The sequence below is a fragment of the Triturus cristatus genome, chromosome 5_2 (genome assembly GCF_964204655.1).
Source record: "Triturus cristatus chromosome 5_2, aTriCri1.1, whole genome shotgun sequence".
In the NCBI taxonomy this organism is placed as follows: domain Eukaryota; kingdom Metazoa; phylum Chordata; class Amphibia; order Caudata; family Salamandridae; genus Triturus; species Triturus cristatus.
Genome location: NC_140588.1, coordinates 1,112,889,081 through 1,112,901,484, shown reverse-complemented (window position 1 = coordinate 1,112,901,484; position 12,404 = coordinate 1,112,889,081). Strand labels below are relative to the sequence as shown.

At 50.5% G+C, this 12,404-nt stretch overlaps 1 protein-coding gene across 1 annotated transcript in view; it reads left to right on the top strand.

Moving 5' to 3' along the window:
* LOC146829822 (nicotinamide N-methyltransferase-like) overlaps positions 1 to 12,000 on the top strand; it is a 55,944-nt gene extending 43,944 nt beyond the window's left edge. The window contains exon 3 of the mRNA XM_085606736.1: positions 11,208 to 12,000. Coding sequence (XP_085462862.1) covers positions 11,208 to 11,643 — 436 coding nt within the window. The 3' untranslated portion in view covers positions 11,644 to 12,000. The remainder of the gene's footprint in view (positions 1 to 11,207) is intronic.
* Positions 12,001 to 12,404: the final 404 nt, after the last annotated feature.

The following is a 12,404-nucleotide window of genomic DNA, read 5'->3' as shown; positions in this document are numbered from 1 at the left end:
TCTCGGTGCACAAAATAAACAGAGACGCGGGTTTCTCGATGGTGGCGTCAAAGACCAAGGTTTATTTACTGCAGGGACACAGAAGTCATAGGAACCACACAGAGGCAGAATCTACGAGACTGTTCAAATTGCATTAAGTGGGTTGCGTCTTAAATACACCAAATATGTCTTTAGGCAACATTGCCCGAATATTTCTCATGCCTAACCCGGTATCCCAAACAGACAATAAATATACATCAAACAATAATTAGTCGTAGGTTTTCGGTATTTGATCAGGTCTCCTTGTCAGTTCTCCATTCTTTGCCCGATCCTCCCCATCATAAAAATCGTAACCTCCCCGTTGTAAAAGCCCAGAAGGAGAGGAGCAGCACCAGGTGCAAAGGATTGAAAAGTAGGATAAGAGGTGTTTATGGATCATAAACGGGCATGGCTACCATCTTCGGCCTCTCAGTCAGGACAATGGACACGAGAACCAGTATAGCAGGACTGGCCTCAGGCAAGGGAGGCAGCTTGATTCTGCCTAGTCATGCAGCATCAGCCTTTCTCGGGCGGCTCGAACTTACGTGTCCTTAACAAGGTGATTCTGCCGGGGTCATCGCCCGTACATTGACTATGTGAGGGCAAGAAACAAAATGGATGCAGTATCTAAAATGGATGCCATGACTTAACAACAGAATGCCCTATTTCTCAGTGAATTCATGCTCGTTGCGTAGCGAAAATACTGTCATGTATATAATGGATCATTTGCGGTTCATTGGTACCAAAATCGTGTCAGTACTACGATACCGAATACACGGGTTCGGATCGCTACGGAACCTCAAGTGGGCCTGGCCTACAAGTGGCTGGATTCAGAGTTTGCTACTCCCTGCTTGTTGGAATTTGGGTTTGTGGTTGAGTGGGGTGTAACCCTACTCAAACATCAACCACATTCTGTCAGGATGAAAAACAAGCAAATCCCAAATTAACCTGTGCTTAACCCTCTGGTATCATGGCAAAAAGCAGTAAACCATAAAAATGATTTGACACCAACATGACAAATATCTAATCGGTAGTACCAGAGATATGCAAGTTTAAAGATTTAAGTAAAAACAGTGCCTATAAGCACTAAGCACCAATTATAGATATCTAGGCTCGTCAGACTGGGAAAAAGTCACAGGTTCAGGCCAACCGCGATGCAGCGCTGGTCAGATACAGGGACCCAGTTAGACCCGCTAGACAAGAGCACCTTAAAGCGTGGTTGTAAAGCGTTGCGAGATCCCACGCCAAGGATCAGTCGTGTAGTGGAGGAGATGTGAGGTTCTGATGTGGAGATGCATCAATCAGCAGTGGTTCCTGTAAGCTTCAATGCTGCAAAGCAAGGCCCTGCATCGTCATTGAGGATGCAGCCAACGAGGGGCTTGTGATGGGAAGTCCCGAATCGGAGATGTGTAACATACCGGCTGGTTTCAAGGACATTGCAGGGATTGTGATGAGGAGTCCTGCATTGTTGTCGAGGACACCATCGACAAGGGGCTTGCAGTGAGAAGCCTGTGTTGATAATACATCGCACAGCGGTGGTTCCGATGAGGCCGCTGGCTGGGATGTGAAGTCCTTCGTAGATGTGTCACGTAGCAGTTCTGATGCAGATTTTTGTGAGGTGATTGCATTATATTTCACAAAGTCACTGTTCGATTGCGTGTTAATTACCTCAACAACACTTGCATATGAATTTCCTACCGCCTTTAACAACTGAGCAACACTGCGTTTTTTAGAACAAGAGTCCCATTCTGTAGCTTGCCAGTCTTCGAAATACCTCTAGGTTGTCTCTTATGCAGCACAGAAGGATGTGCTTGGAATGTCTGAGGATAGGCAGGACACGGGCACGGTAATAGGAACCAGACCAGCTTTGAGCAGCCACACATGAGCCCCATGAGCAGAAATAATGGGCTCTGGACTGACTAGCAGAGATATTGAGACTCAACGTGGTGCTCTAGGACTTACTACATTACTTCTCTTGAAGGAGCGAGGCTGCGGGATGATTGTGGGCCATTGTGAAAATATTTATGTTAATTGCAGCGCATGACGGTGCTGCAATTAACAAATATTTTCACACAGGCCCACAAACAGCCTCCAGCCACGCTTCATTAAGAAGGAAATGCAGCTAGTGCAGGAACCCCTGCAACCAGGAAATCACACAATTTTGTGTGCCTCTGTGTTGTAAAAGCTGCTGCATGAATGTTCTCTCGGGATGTGCTGTGGGTGTGAGCTCCACACACAAGACTGTGTGCTCGGGGGAACAGACGCGCGCACGCGCAACTTACTGGAAACACTGATTATGAGTTTTAAAATACTTACCCTAGTTACCTCCTCAACCAAAAATGTTAATCTGAAAAACATAATATAAAAGCTTGTTAAATTTCATCCAAATCCGTTCAGCCATTTTTAACTGGTATCTACAATACACATTTCTATGTAAAATGCAAAAGAGTAAAAACTCGCTTTGGGTCACTCCTTTTTATTTGCACCCCGTTGACCAATCACCACAAAACCTTGTATCTTCTGTCGACGTAGTAAAAGGAATGAGCATGCAAAGTTTTGAAGAAATTCATCAAATTGGAACAAAGCTATTAACGGACAAATATCAGCGGCATTACCGCCTCTGGAAATCCTAATTACAAATAATACATACAAATAAGTGGTAAATGTTACGACTTCATTGCGATAATTCTCTATAAGGGAATTTTGTCACTCTAACTTCCAGACTGTAAGTAGGCAGGTAGAGTCCAGTTACTACAAGAGAGAAGAGTTTGGAAAATATATTGATCAGTGAAAAATTGTATATTGATTACTGTGATCAAGAGGGGGAAGTGGCAGTTCTTAAGGTGGTGATTGGGAATGTCTTGAAGCTGTGCAACAAGTTGAAATGGAGATGAGAATTCTCTGAGCATAGCACTCAGATGTATTGTCCAGGTGTCTAAATACAATCTAAAAGAAATGGTGCAGGAGGGCAGTAATGCAGTTATAAACTGATATATTGATCACAGGAAGACTGGAAAATAATATATTAGTAATCACAAACATCATTCAGAATGCTTGTGTATGTGCACAAATGTATGTGGTTCATGTGTATGTGTTTGTATCTGTCTCCATGGAGCATTTGCTATCAAGACTGGACCAGTCACAATTTCGTTTAATGTCTGTGTCATACAAACCCCATATGGGTGAGAGCCATGTGCACTATAGGGACAGAACCTCCTACAGTATTATATGTTTGACATTGTTTTAAAGGGTGTTTTTCAAATGCTTTAATCATGAAACATTCACTTTATTCCTCAGCATGATCAATCAATCAATCAATCAGTTAATTTGTAAAGCGCACTACTTACCCGTAAGGGTTTCAAGGCGCTGGGGGGGTGCTGCTGCTACTGGTCGAAAAGCCAGGTCTTGAGTTGTCTCCTGAAGGTCAGCAGGTCTTCAGTTTGTCGTAGGTAGAGGGGGAGGGTGTTCCAGGTCTTGGTGGCGCGGTGGGAGAAGGACCTGCCTCCGGAAGTGGTTCTAGTGGATGCGTGGGACCGTGGCCAGTGCGTGGTCAGCGGAGCGGAGTATCCTGTTGGGTACGTAGAAGAAGAGTCGACTGTTGAGGTAGGCTGGCCCGGTTTTGTGGAGTGCCTTGCGTGCGTGGATCAGGAGCTTGAAGGAGATCCTTCTGTCGATGGGGAGCCAGTGCAGGTTCCTCAGGTGGGGGTGATGTGGACATCGAGGATCAGGCATGCAGAGGCGTTCTGGATTCTTTGTAGTCTGTTGATGAGCTTGGACGAGGCTCCGGCGTAGAGGGCATTTCCGTAGTCGAGTCTGCTGCTGACTAGGGCCTGGGTGACTGTTTTCCTCGTGTTTGTCGGGATCCACCTGTAGATCTTGCGGAGCATGCGGAGGGTGTTGAAGCAGGTGGAGGAGACTGTGTTGACTTGTTTGGTCATGGTGAGTTTTGAGTCGAGGATGACTCCCAGGTTGTGTGCGTGGTCGGTAGGGGATGGGGGGTCCCCAGTGATGAGGGCCACCAGGAGTCGTCCCATGCTGCGGGGTTGGACCCGAGGATGAGGATCTCCGTCTTGTCTGAGTTCAGCTTAAGTCAACTTTCCTTCATCCAGTCGGCGGTGGCCTTCATTCCCTGGTGGAGGTTGGATTTGGTGGTGAGAGGGTCCTTGGTGAGCTTGATCAGCTGTGTGTCGTTTGCATATGAGATTATGTTGAGGTTGTGCTGTCAGGCGATGAGTGCAAGTGGTGCCATGTAGACGTTGAACAGCGTCGGGCTGAGGGAGGATCCCTGTGGGACGCCGCAGATGATCTCGGAGGCCTCGGACCGGAACGGGGGGAGGTGGACTCTCTGAGTTCTGCCGGAGAGGAAGGAGGTGGTCCAGTCCAAGGCTTTCTCCCGGATCCCTGCGTCTTGGAGGCACGTGCGTAGTGTGTGGTGGCAGACGGTGTCAAAGGCGGCAGAGAGATCCAAGAGGTTGAGGCCGTCTCGCCGTTTTCTAGAAGGATCCTGATGTTGTCAGTGGCGGCGATGAGGACGGTCTCTGTGCTGTGGTTGCTGCAGAATCCTGATTGGGAGGGGTCCAGGATGTTGTTGTCTTCAAGGTTACGGGTGAGCTGGATGTTAACTATCTTCTCGATGACCTTTGCTGGGAATGGAAGCAGGGAGATGGGCTGGAAGTTCTTGAGGTCGCTCGGATCCACCTTGGGTTTCTTCAATAGGGCGTTGATCTCTGCGTGCTTCCAGTTCTCAGGGAAGGTAGCGGCCTCGAAGGAGAGGTTGATGATGTTGCGCAGGTGGGGTGTGATGGAATGAGCGGCTTTGTTGAAGATGTGGTGTGGGAGAGGGTCGGACGGGGATCCGGAGTTGATTGTGCCCCTGGTCTTGATTGTGTCCTCGATGCTCACGTTGGCCCAGGTTGTCAGGGAGTCGTGGACGGTTGTCCGGGGTTTGAAACTGTCATGGATGTCGGTGATTTTTCAATGAAAGAATGTTTCAAGGGAGTCGCACAGGGCTTGCGATGGCGGGATGTCGTTGGCGCTGGAGCTGGGGTTAGAGAGTTCCTTCACGATGTTGAAGTGCTCCTTGCTGTTGTGTGCGTTGTTGTCAAGGCGGTCTGTGAAGGAGGTCCTTTTGGCGGTCCTGATAAGGTGGTGGTGGTTGCGGATGGCATATTTGTGGGCAGCGCGGCTGTCCGGGGTCTTGTCGCTATGCCATATGTTCTCCAATTTCCGGCAGGTGCGCTTTGAGGTGAGGAGTTCCGGGGTGAACCAGCTGGCTCTTTTGCTGGTGTCTCTGTTGGTGGGTTTTTTCAGCAGGCTATGGTGTTGGGGCAGTCGTTCATCCAGCATTCGAGGGTGAGTACACCATCATTGGGGTTGGTGGGGTTGGTCATAGGGTTGAGTGCGAGGCTTGTCTGTAGTTGTTCTTCACTGACTTTGCCCCAGCAGCGGCGGGGGATCTGTCGGGTGCAGTGGTGTGTAGGGGGTTTTCGGAAGGAGAAGTGGATGCAGCGGTGGTCTGTCCAGGGGAGTTCGGAGGCATGGCTGAAGGTGACATGGGGGCTTGAAGAGAGGATGGCATCAAGTGTGTGACCGGCGATGTGGGTCTGCGTTGTGACAAGCTGTTTTAGTCCGAGGCTGGCGACGTTGTCAATCAGGGTGGAGGAGTTGTTGTCGTTGTTGTTCTCCAGATGATAGTTCAGGTCTCCGAGGAGGATGTAGTTGGTGGAGGTCAGCGCGTGCCTGCTGATGAGGTCGGTGGTGGAGTCGCAGAATTGAGGCCGGGGTCTGTAGACGAGGGTGCCTCTTAGTGTGGTCTTGGGGTCCGTGTGGATCTGGAAGTGCATGTGTTTGGCGGTGCTGAGGGTGTCGTTGGTGTTTGTTGAAACACTGATGGTGTTTTTGTGGAAGATGGCGATTCCTCCTCCGGCCCCATTGGTGCGGTCTCTGTGGGTGATCTTGTACCCGTTGGAGATGACTATGCCGATGTCTGGCGAGGAGGCTTCGTTCATCCAGGTCTCGGTCAGGAAGGCGACGTCCAGGGATGCGGTGTCGAGTAGGTCCCAGAGCTCGACGGCGTGTTTGCATGCGGAGCAGGTGTTAATCAGAATGCATCTAAGCTGGTTGGGTATCGTCGTGGTGGGTGTCTCGGCACCTTCGAGGCAGGAGGAGCTGCAGTTCAGGCAGGTGAACGGACCATGGTTGTGCTTCAGGGCGGCCTTGCAGCAGGTGTGGGTCCTTCCTGGGTTGAGAGCGACGAGGGTGTTGGCGTCGTAGCGGAGGTGGTCTTCGTGACTGGTGCGAGGGACAGGGGTACTGGCGCTGGGCGTGGTCCAGGTGCGGACGGGCACAGACGAGCTTGCCTTAGGCACGCCAGCGGCATGCCCGCTGCGTGGCCGCACGGCGGCCGCCATATATGGGAAGGTGGGGGAGGGAGGAGCAGCTGGGAGGCAGGAGGTGTGTTGCAGAGGCAGCGAATGGGTACGGAGGGGGCGGGGCCACAGGGGAAGCAGCGGCAGGGACGGGGGCAGGGAAGCGGAGCGGAGTGGAGTGACTGCGGGAAGGAGACAGGCAAGGGGCAAGGAATCAAAAGAGGGGGCAACAGCAGTCAGAAAAATGGGGCACAGAATCAAAAAAGGGGGCAACAGCAGACAGAAAAACAGGGCACAAAATTAAAAAAGGGGGCAACAGCAGACAGAAAAACAGGGCACAGAATCAACTTGTGGAAGATGGCGATTCCTCCTCCGGCCCCGTTGGTGCGGTCTCTGCGGGTGATCTTGTACCCATTGGGGATGGCTATGGCGATGTCTGGCGAGGAGGCTTCGTTCATCCAGGTCTCGGTCAGGAAGGCGACGTCCGGGGATGCGGTGTCGAGTAGGTCGTAGAGCTCGACGGGGTGTTTGCATGCGGAGCGGGTGTTGATTAGAATGTATCTAAGCTGGTTGGGTTCCGTCGTGGAGGGTGTCTCGGCTCCTTCGAGGCAGGAGAAGCTGTAGTTCAGGTAGGTGAAGGGACCGTGGGTGCGCTTCGGGCGGCCTTGCAGCAGGTGTGGGACCTTCCTGGGTTGAGAGCGACGAGGGTGTTGGCATCCGGGGATGCGGTGTCGAGTGGGTCCCAGAGCTCGACGGCATGTTTGCATGCGGTGTGGGTGTTGATCAGAATGTATCTAAGCTGGTTGGGTTCCATCATGGCAGGTGTCTCGGTACCTTCGAGGCAGGAGAAGCTGCAGTTCAGGCAGGTGAAGGGACAGAGGGTGCGCTTTGGGGCGGCCTTGCAGCAGGTGTGGGTCCTTCCTGGGTTGAGAGCGGCGAGGGTGTTGGCGTTGTAGCAGAGGCGGTCTTCATGGCTGGTGCGGGGGGCAGGGGTCTGGCGCTGGGTGCGGTCCAGGTGCGGACGGGCGGAGACGGGCTTGCCTTAGGCATGCCAGCAGCGCACCAGCTGTGCGGCCTCTCAGCAGCCGCCATATATGGGAAGGTGGGGGAGGGAGGAGCAGCTGGGAGGTGGGAGGTGTGTTGCAGGGGCAGCGAATGGGTGCGGAGGGGGCGAGGCCACAGGCGAAGCAGCGGCGGGGACGGGGGCAGGGAAGCGGAGCAGAGTGGAGTGACCGCAGTAAGGAGACAGGCAAGGGGCAAGGATCAAGAGAGCACAGAAGTCAGCAGGAGGGATCCAGAATCAAGAGGGGCACAGCAGACAGAAAAACGGGGCACAGAATCAAAAGAGGGGGCAACAGCAGTCAGAAAAACGGGGCACAGAATCAAAAAAGGGGGCAACAGCAGACAGAAAAACGGGGCACAAAATTAAAAAAGGGGACAACAGCAGACAGAAAAACAGGGCACAGAATCAATTTGTGGAAGATGGCGATTCCTCCTCCGACCCCGTTGGTGCGGTCTCTGCGGGTGATCTTGTACCCGTTGGGGATGGCTATGGCGATATCTGGCGAGGAGGCTTAGATCATCCAGGTCTCGGTCAGGAAGGCGACGTCTGGGGATGCGGTGTCGAGTAGGTCCAGAGCTCGACGGCGTGTTTGCATGTGGAGCAAGTATTGATCAGAATGTATCTAAGCTGGTTGGGTTCCGTCGTGGCGGGTGTCTCGGCACCTTCGAGACTGGAGAAGCTGCAGTTCAGGCAGGTGAAGGGACCGTGGGTGCGCTTTGGGGCAGCCTTGCAGCAGGTGTGGGTCCTTCCAGGGTTGAGAGCGACAAGGGTGTTGACGTCGTAGCGGAGGCGGTCTTTGTGGCTGGTGCAGGGGGCAGGGGTTCTGGCGCTGGGCGCGGTCCAGGTGCGGACGGGCGCAGATGGGCTTGCCTTAGGCGCGGCCGCACAGCGGCCGCCATATATGGGAAGGTGGGGGAGGGAGGAGCAGCTGGGAGGCGGGAGGTGTGTTGCAGGGGCAGTGAATGGGTGCGGAGGGGGTGGGGCCACAGGGGAAGCAGCGACGGGGGCAAGGATCAAGAGAGCACAGAAGTCAGCAAGAGGGGCCCAGAATCAAGAGGGGGCACAGCAGACAGAAAAACAGAGCACAGAATCAAAAGGGGGCAACAGCAGACAGAAAAACGGGGCACAGAATCAAAAGAGGGGGCAACAGCAGTCAGAAAAAAGGGGCACAGAATCAAATAAGGGGGCAACAGCAGACAGAAAACCGGGGCACAAAATTAAAAAAGGGGGCAACAGCAGACAGAAAAACAGGGCACAGAATCAAAAGAGGGGTCAACAGCAGACAGAGAAACGGGACACAGAATCAAAAAAGGTGGCAACAGCAGTCAGAAAAATGGGGCACAGAATCAAAAAAGGAGGCACAGAACAAAACGGTGAGCGGGGGCAGGGGGGCACAGAAGAGGAGTGGACAGACAGAGATATGGCACAGCAGAGCAGATACGAACCTAAGGCCATCACTGGCCACCAGGGATAGGGCGCAGGTAGAAGCCTGCGGGTGGTGGAGGGCCTCGACTTCGGTGGCGATCAGTACACCTCAGCGGGGGTGCAGGCGGAGCTGCAGCGGGGAGGAGCGACCTACCAGGAAGGTCAAGGGTCGCTCTCCTCACCGCGCAGCGGGCGCCATATATGGGGAGGTGGGGAGGGAGGAGCAGCTGGGAGGAGGGAGGTGTGCTGCAGGGGCAGCGAATGGGCGCAGAGGGGCGGGCCACAGGGGAAGCAGCGGCTGGGACGGGGCAGGGAAGCGGAGCGGAGCGACCGCAGGAAGGAGACAGGCAAGGGGCAAGGATCAAGAGGGCACAGAAGTCAGCAAGAGGGGCACAGAATCAAGAGGGGGCACAGCAGACAGAAAAACGGGGCACAGAATCAAAAGGGGGCAACAGCAGACAGAAAAACGGGGCACAGAATCAAAAGAGGGGGCAACAGCAGTCAGAAAAATGGGGCACAGAATCAAAAAAGGGGGCACAGAACAAAACGGCTAGCGGGGGGCAGGGGGGCACAGAAGTGGAGCGGACAGACAGATATATGGCACAGCAGAGCAGATACGAACCTAAGGTCACCACTGGCCACCAGGGATGAGGTGCAGGTGGAAGCCTGCGGGTGGAGGAGGGCCTCGACTTTGGTGGCGATCAGTACACCTCAGCGGGGTGCAGGCAGATCTGCAGCGGAGGGGAAGTGACCTACCAGGAAGGTCATGGGTCGCAAAACATACCACAGTGTCAAAGTGGATGTGGAGTTATTATTATAAATGCGCACTTTGTGCAAATTGATGGCTAGTGTGTATATATATATATACATACATATATATTATCTACTGGCGGTCGCCAGTAGATAGTTATAGTTAGGACCGTGTTTCCATAGGAAATCCGCAACATTCTATTTGGAATAACTTTGGCGCCAATCGACGAATCCTCGCGAAATTTTTAAAATAGGTGGGGCACTCCGCTCCGCTCGTACCCTGAAAGTCTCGGGGGGATTCATCAAGCGGGGGCTGAGAAAAAGGGGGGGTCCCAAAACGCGTTTTTCCCATGCAATTTTCTATAGGGACCTTTAGTCCAAGCTACAGACCAAACGGCTGAACAGAATTACTTGAAATTTGGCAAAGAGGTAGTCCTCAGGTCAGGGATGTGCCTTTTGCAGGCCTGGTGTAAATCTGTTCAGTATTTCCTGAGAAAATAGCATTTAAAAGCATATACATATCTATAGGCGCGCACCGTGCGCGCACGGTGCGCGCACCCTGCCGTGCGCGAGCGCACTTCTGATTGGTTGTTAGATCTTAGTAAACATTCGAATCGGTCGAAACCAGGAAGTGTCGGCCGCCATTTTGTCTCTCGCAGTCTGAGGGGGTGATAAACAAGGGTGGAGAACGTGAAAAGGGGGCAGGGTGGACAGTTCCTGACCCCCTAGCCTTTGTCAGGGGGTCCCAGAAGGACCCCCAAGGCCCAAAAATGTTATTTTTTTCCTGAAAAATCACGGAGTGCGCGCACCGTGCGCACACGGTAGAAACGGAAAAATTCCGCAAACTGCGTAACGTGGGCGCGCGGTGCGTGAAGCGCACTGTGCGCCCACAGCGCACGCACCGTGCGTGCACGGTGAAAAACTGTAAAAAAAAATATAAAAATAAATACATAACTTAGCATTTAAAAAAACGTACAAATTCACTGAAAAAACCATAGGTTTCACACACATTATAGTTAGGAATTAGCATTTAAAAAACCTTGCAAATTCACTTAAAAAACCATAGGTTTCACACATGTTATAGTTAGCTGGACATTTCACTCGTAAAAAACCATTGAAATTCCCCCGTTATAGTTAGTAAAGGGAACTATAACTCACGCGACCGCAATCCAGTGCTGATGATGTCACATATTACATCACTGATGACATATGTGTCTTTCTGAAAAAAAAATATTTGTAATATATGTATAGCTAAAAATTAATGGAAGAAGACATGGGTAAATAAGTGTCTAAATACAGTGATGTAATATCTGACGTCATCAGCAGAGGATTGCGGTCGCGTGAGTTATAGTTGCCTGCACTAACTATAACAGGGGAATTTCAATGGTTTTTCACAAGTGAAATGTCCAGCTAACTATAACATGTGTGAAACCTATGTTTTTTTAAGTGAATATATATATATATAGCCCCTTTGTAAACATATTCATACAAACTGGTTTTGAAAAATTGACATAACTTGTGAGAAAATATCACGTTTTAATCAATAATAAAATCAAACTAAAATGTTTGTATTTTATTTTCAGAGACGCGGGGGCTGAGAAGCAAAATCTGTTAAGAAGAAAATTCAGGCACGTTCTAAAATTTGACGCCAGCAAAAGTAACCCCTTGTTTCCCACCATCCTGCCTCAAGCTGACTGTCTGATTTTGCCTCATTGCTTGGAGGTCCTCATGACAGATGAAGAAGGTTTCTGCAGTGCTTTAAGAAATGTCTCATCACTGTTAAAAAATGGAGGGCATTTAATAATGATAGCATGCCTTGAGACCACTTATTACATGAATGGGAGATTTAGGTTTCCCCATCTATGTATTGATGAGAGTTTTATAAGGAAAGCGTTAGGGGATGCTGACTATGTCATTGAGGAGCTGCAGGTGTTTCCCAGGAGATTTAATCAATTGTATGACGTGATAGATTACAGTGGTATAATACTTGTTCATGCTCGAAAAGAAATACCTGTTTAATGTACTTATGGATCCTAATTTATAGACATAATATTGAAAGGATTAGCTTGTACCTGTCCTGCATCAAAAGTCTTCTTTCACCGCCTTTGTTGACCCTATTGCTGCTGAAGCCAGTGGTGCTCTGCTCTCTGCCTCTCCTCACTGCTTGACAACTGGACATTGCTTTTGCTGGGACCGCCTTCCCTTGGCTCTGCCAGGTTCTGTCTCAGTCAATGTCCCCTTGTCCTTTACTGCTAGGTGAAATGAAGTCAATAACGTCCTGTAGTAGTAATGATTGATCTTGTATTTGAATTGCAGCTTAAAAGGTTGATTCAATCTTACAATAAAATGATGGTCCATTCTCTCAAGCAATTTAAATCTTGTGCCATTTGTTCTGCAATGTTCTAAGTCTGTGTGTGTGTCCATTACTGCCCATACATAGATGGTTCAGCTATCTAGTGGTATTTTCCACTAGAGAACAGGATATAGCCCTCTTTCTACTATTTATGAATTCCAAAAGTGCATTTTATATTTAAATACAGCTATAAAAAACAAATGAAATGTGTATTAGCAGTAATTCCAAAGATGTACTCATTTTAGGGTTAAATAATTTGCTAATAAATAAAACAAGGACAGTCCACCCCACTGTATTCTTTCCATCACCCTTCCCTTCCTCTGATCGCCAAACCTTTTACCCACTGCCCCCTAGCCACCTATACCTTTTTAGTGGCTGACGTCAACCTATGAAGCACATCTGTTCAGTAATGTATTGACATCTCACA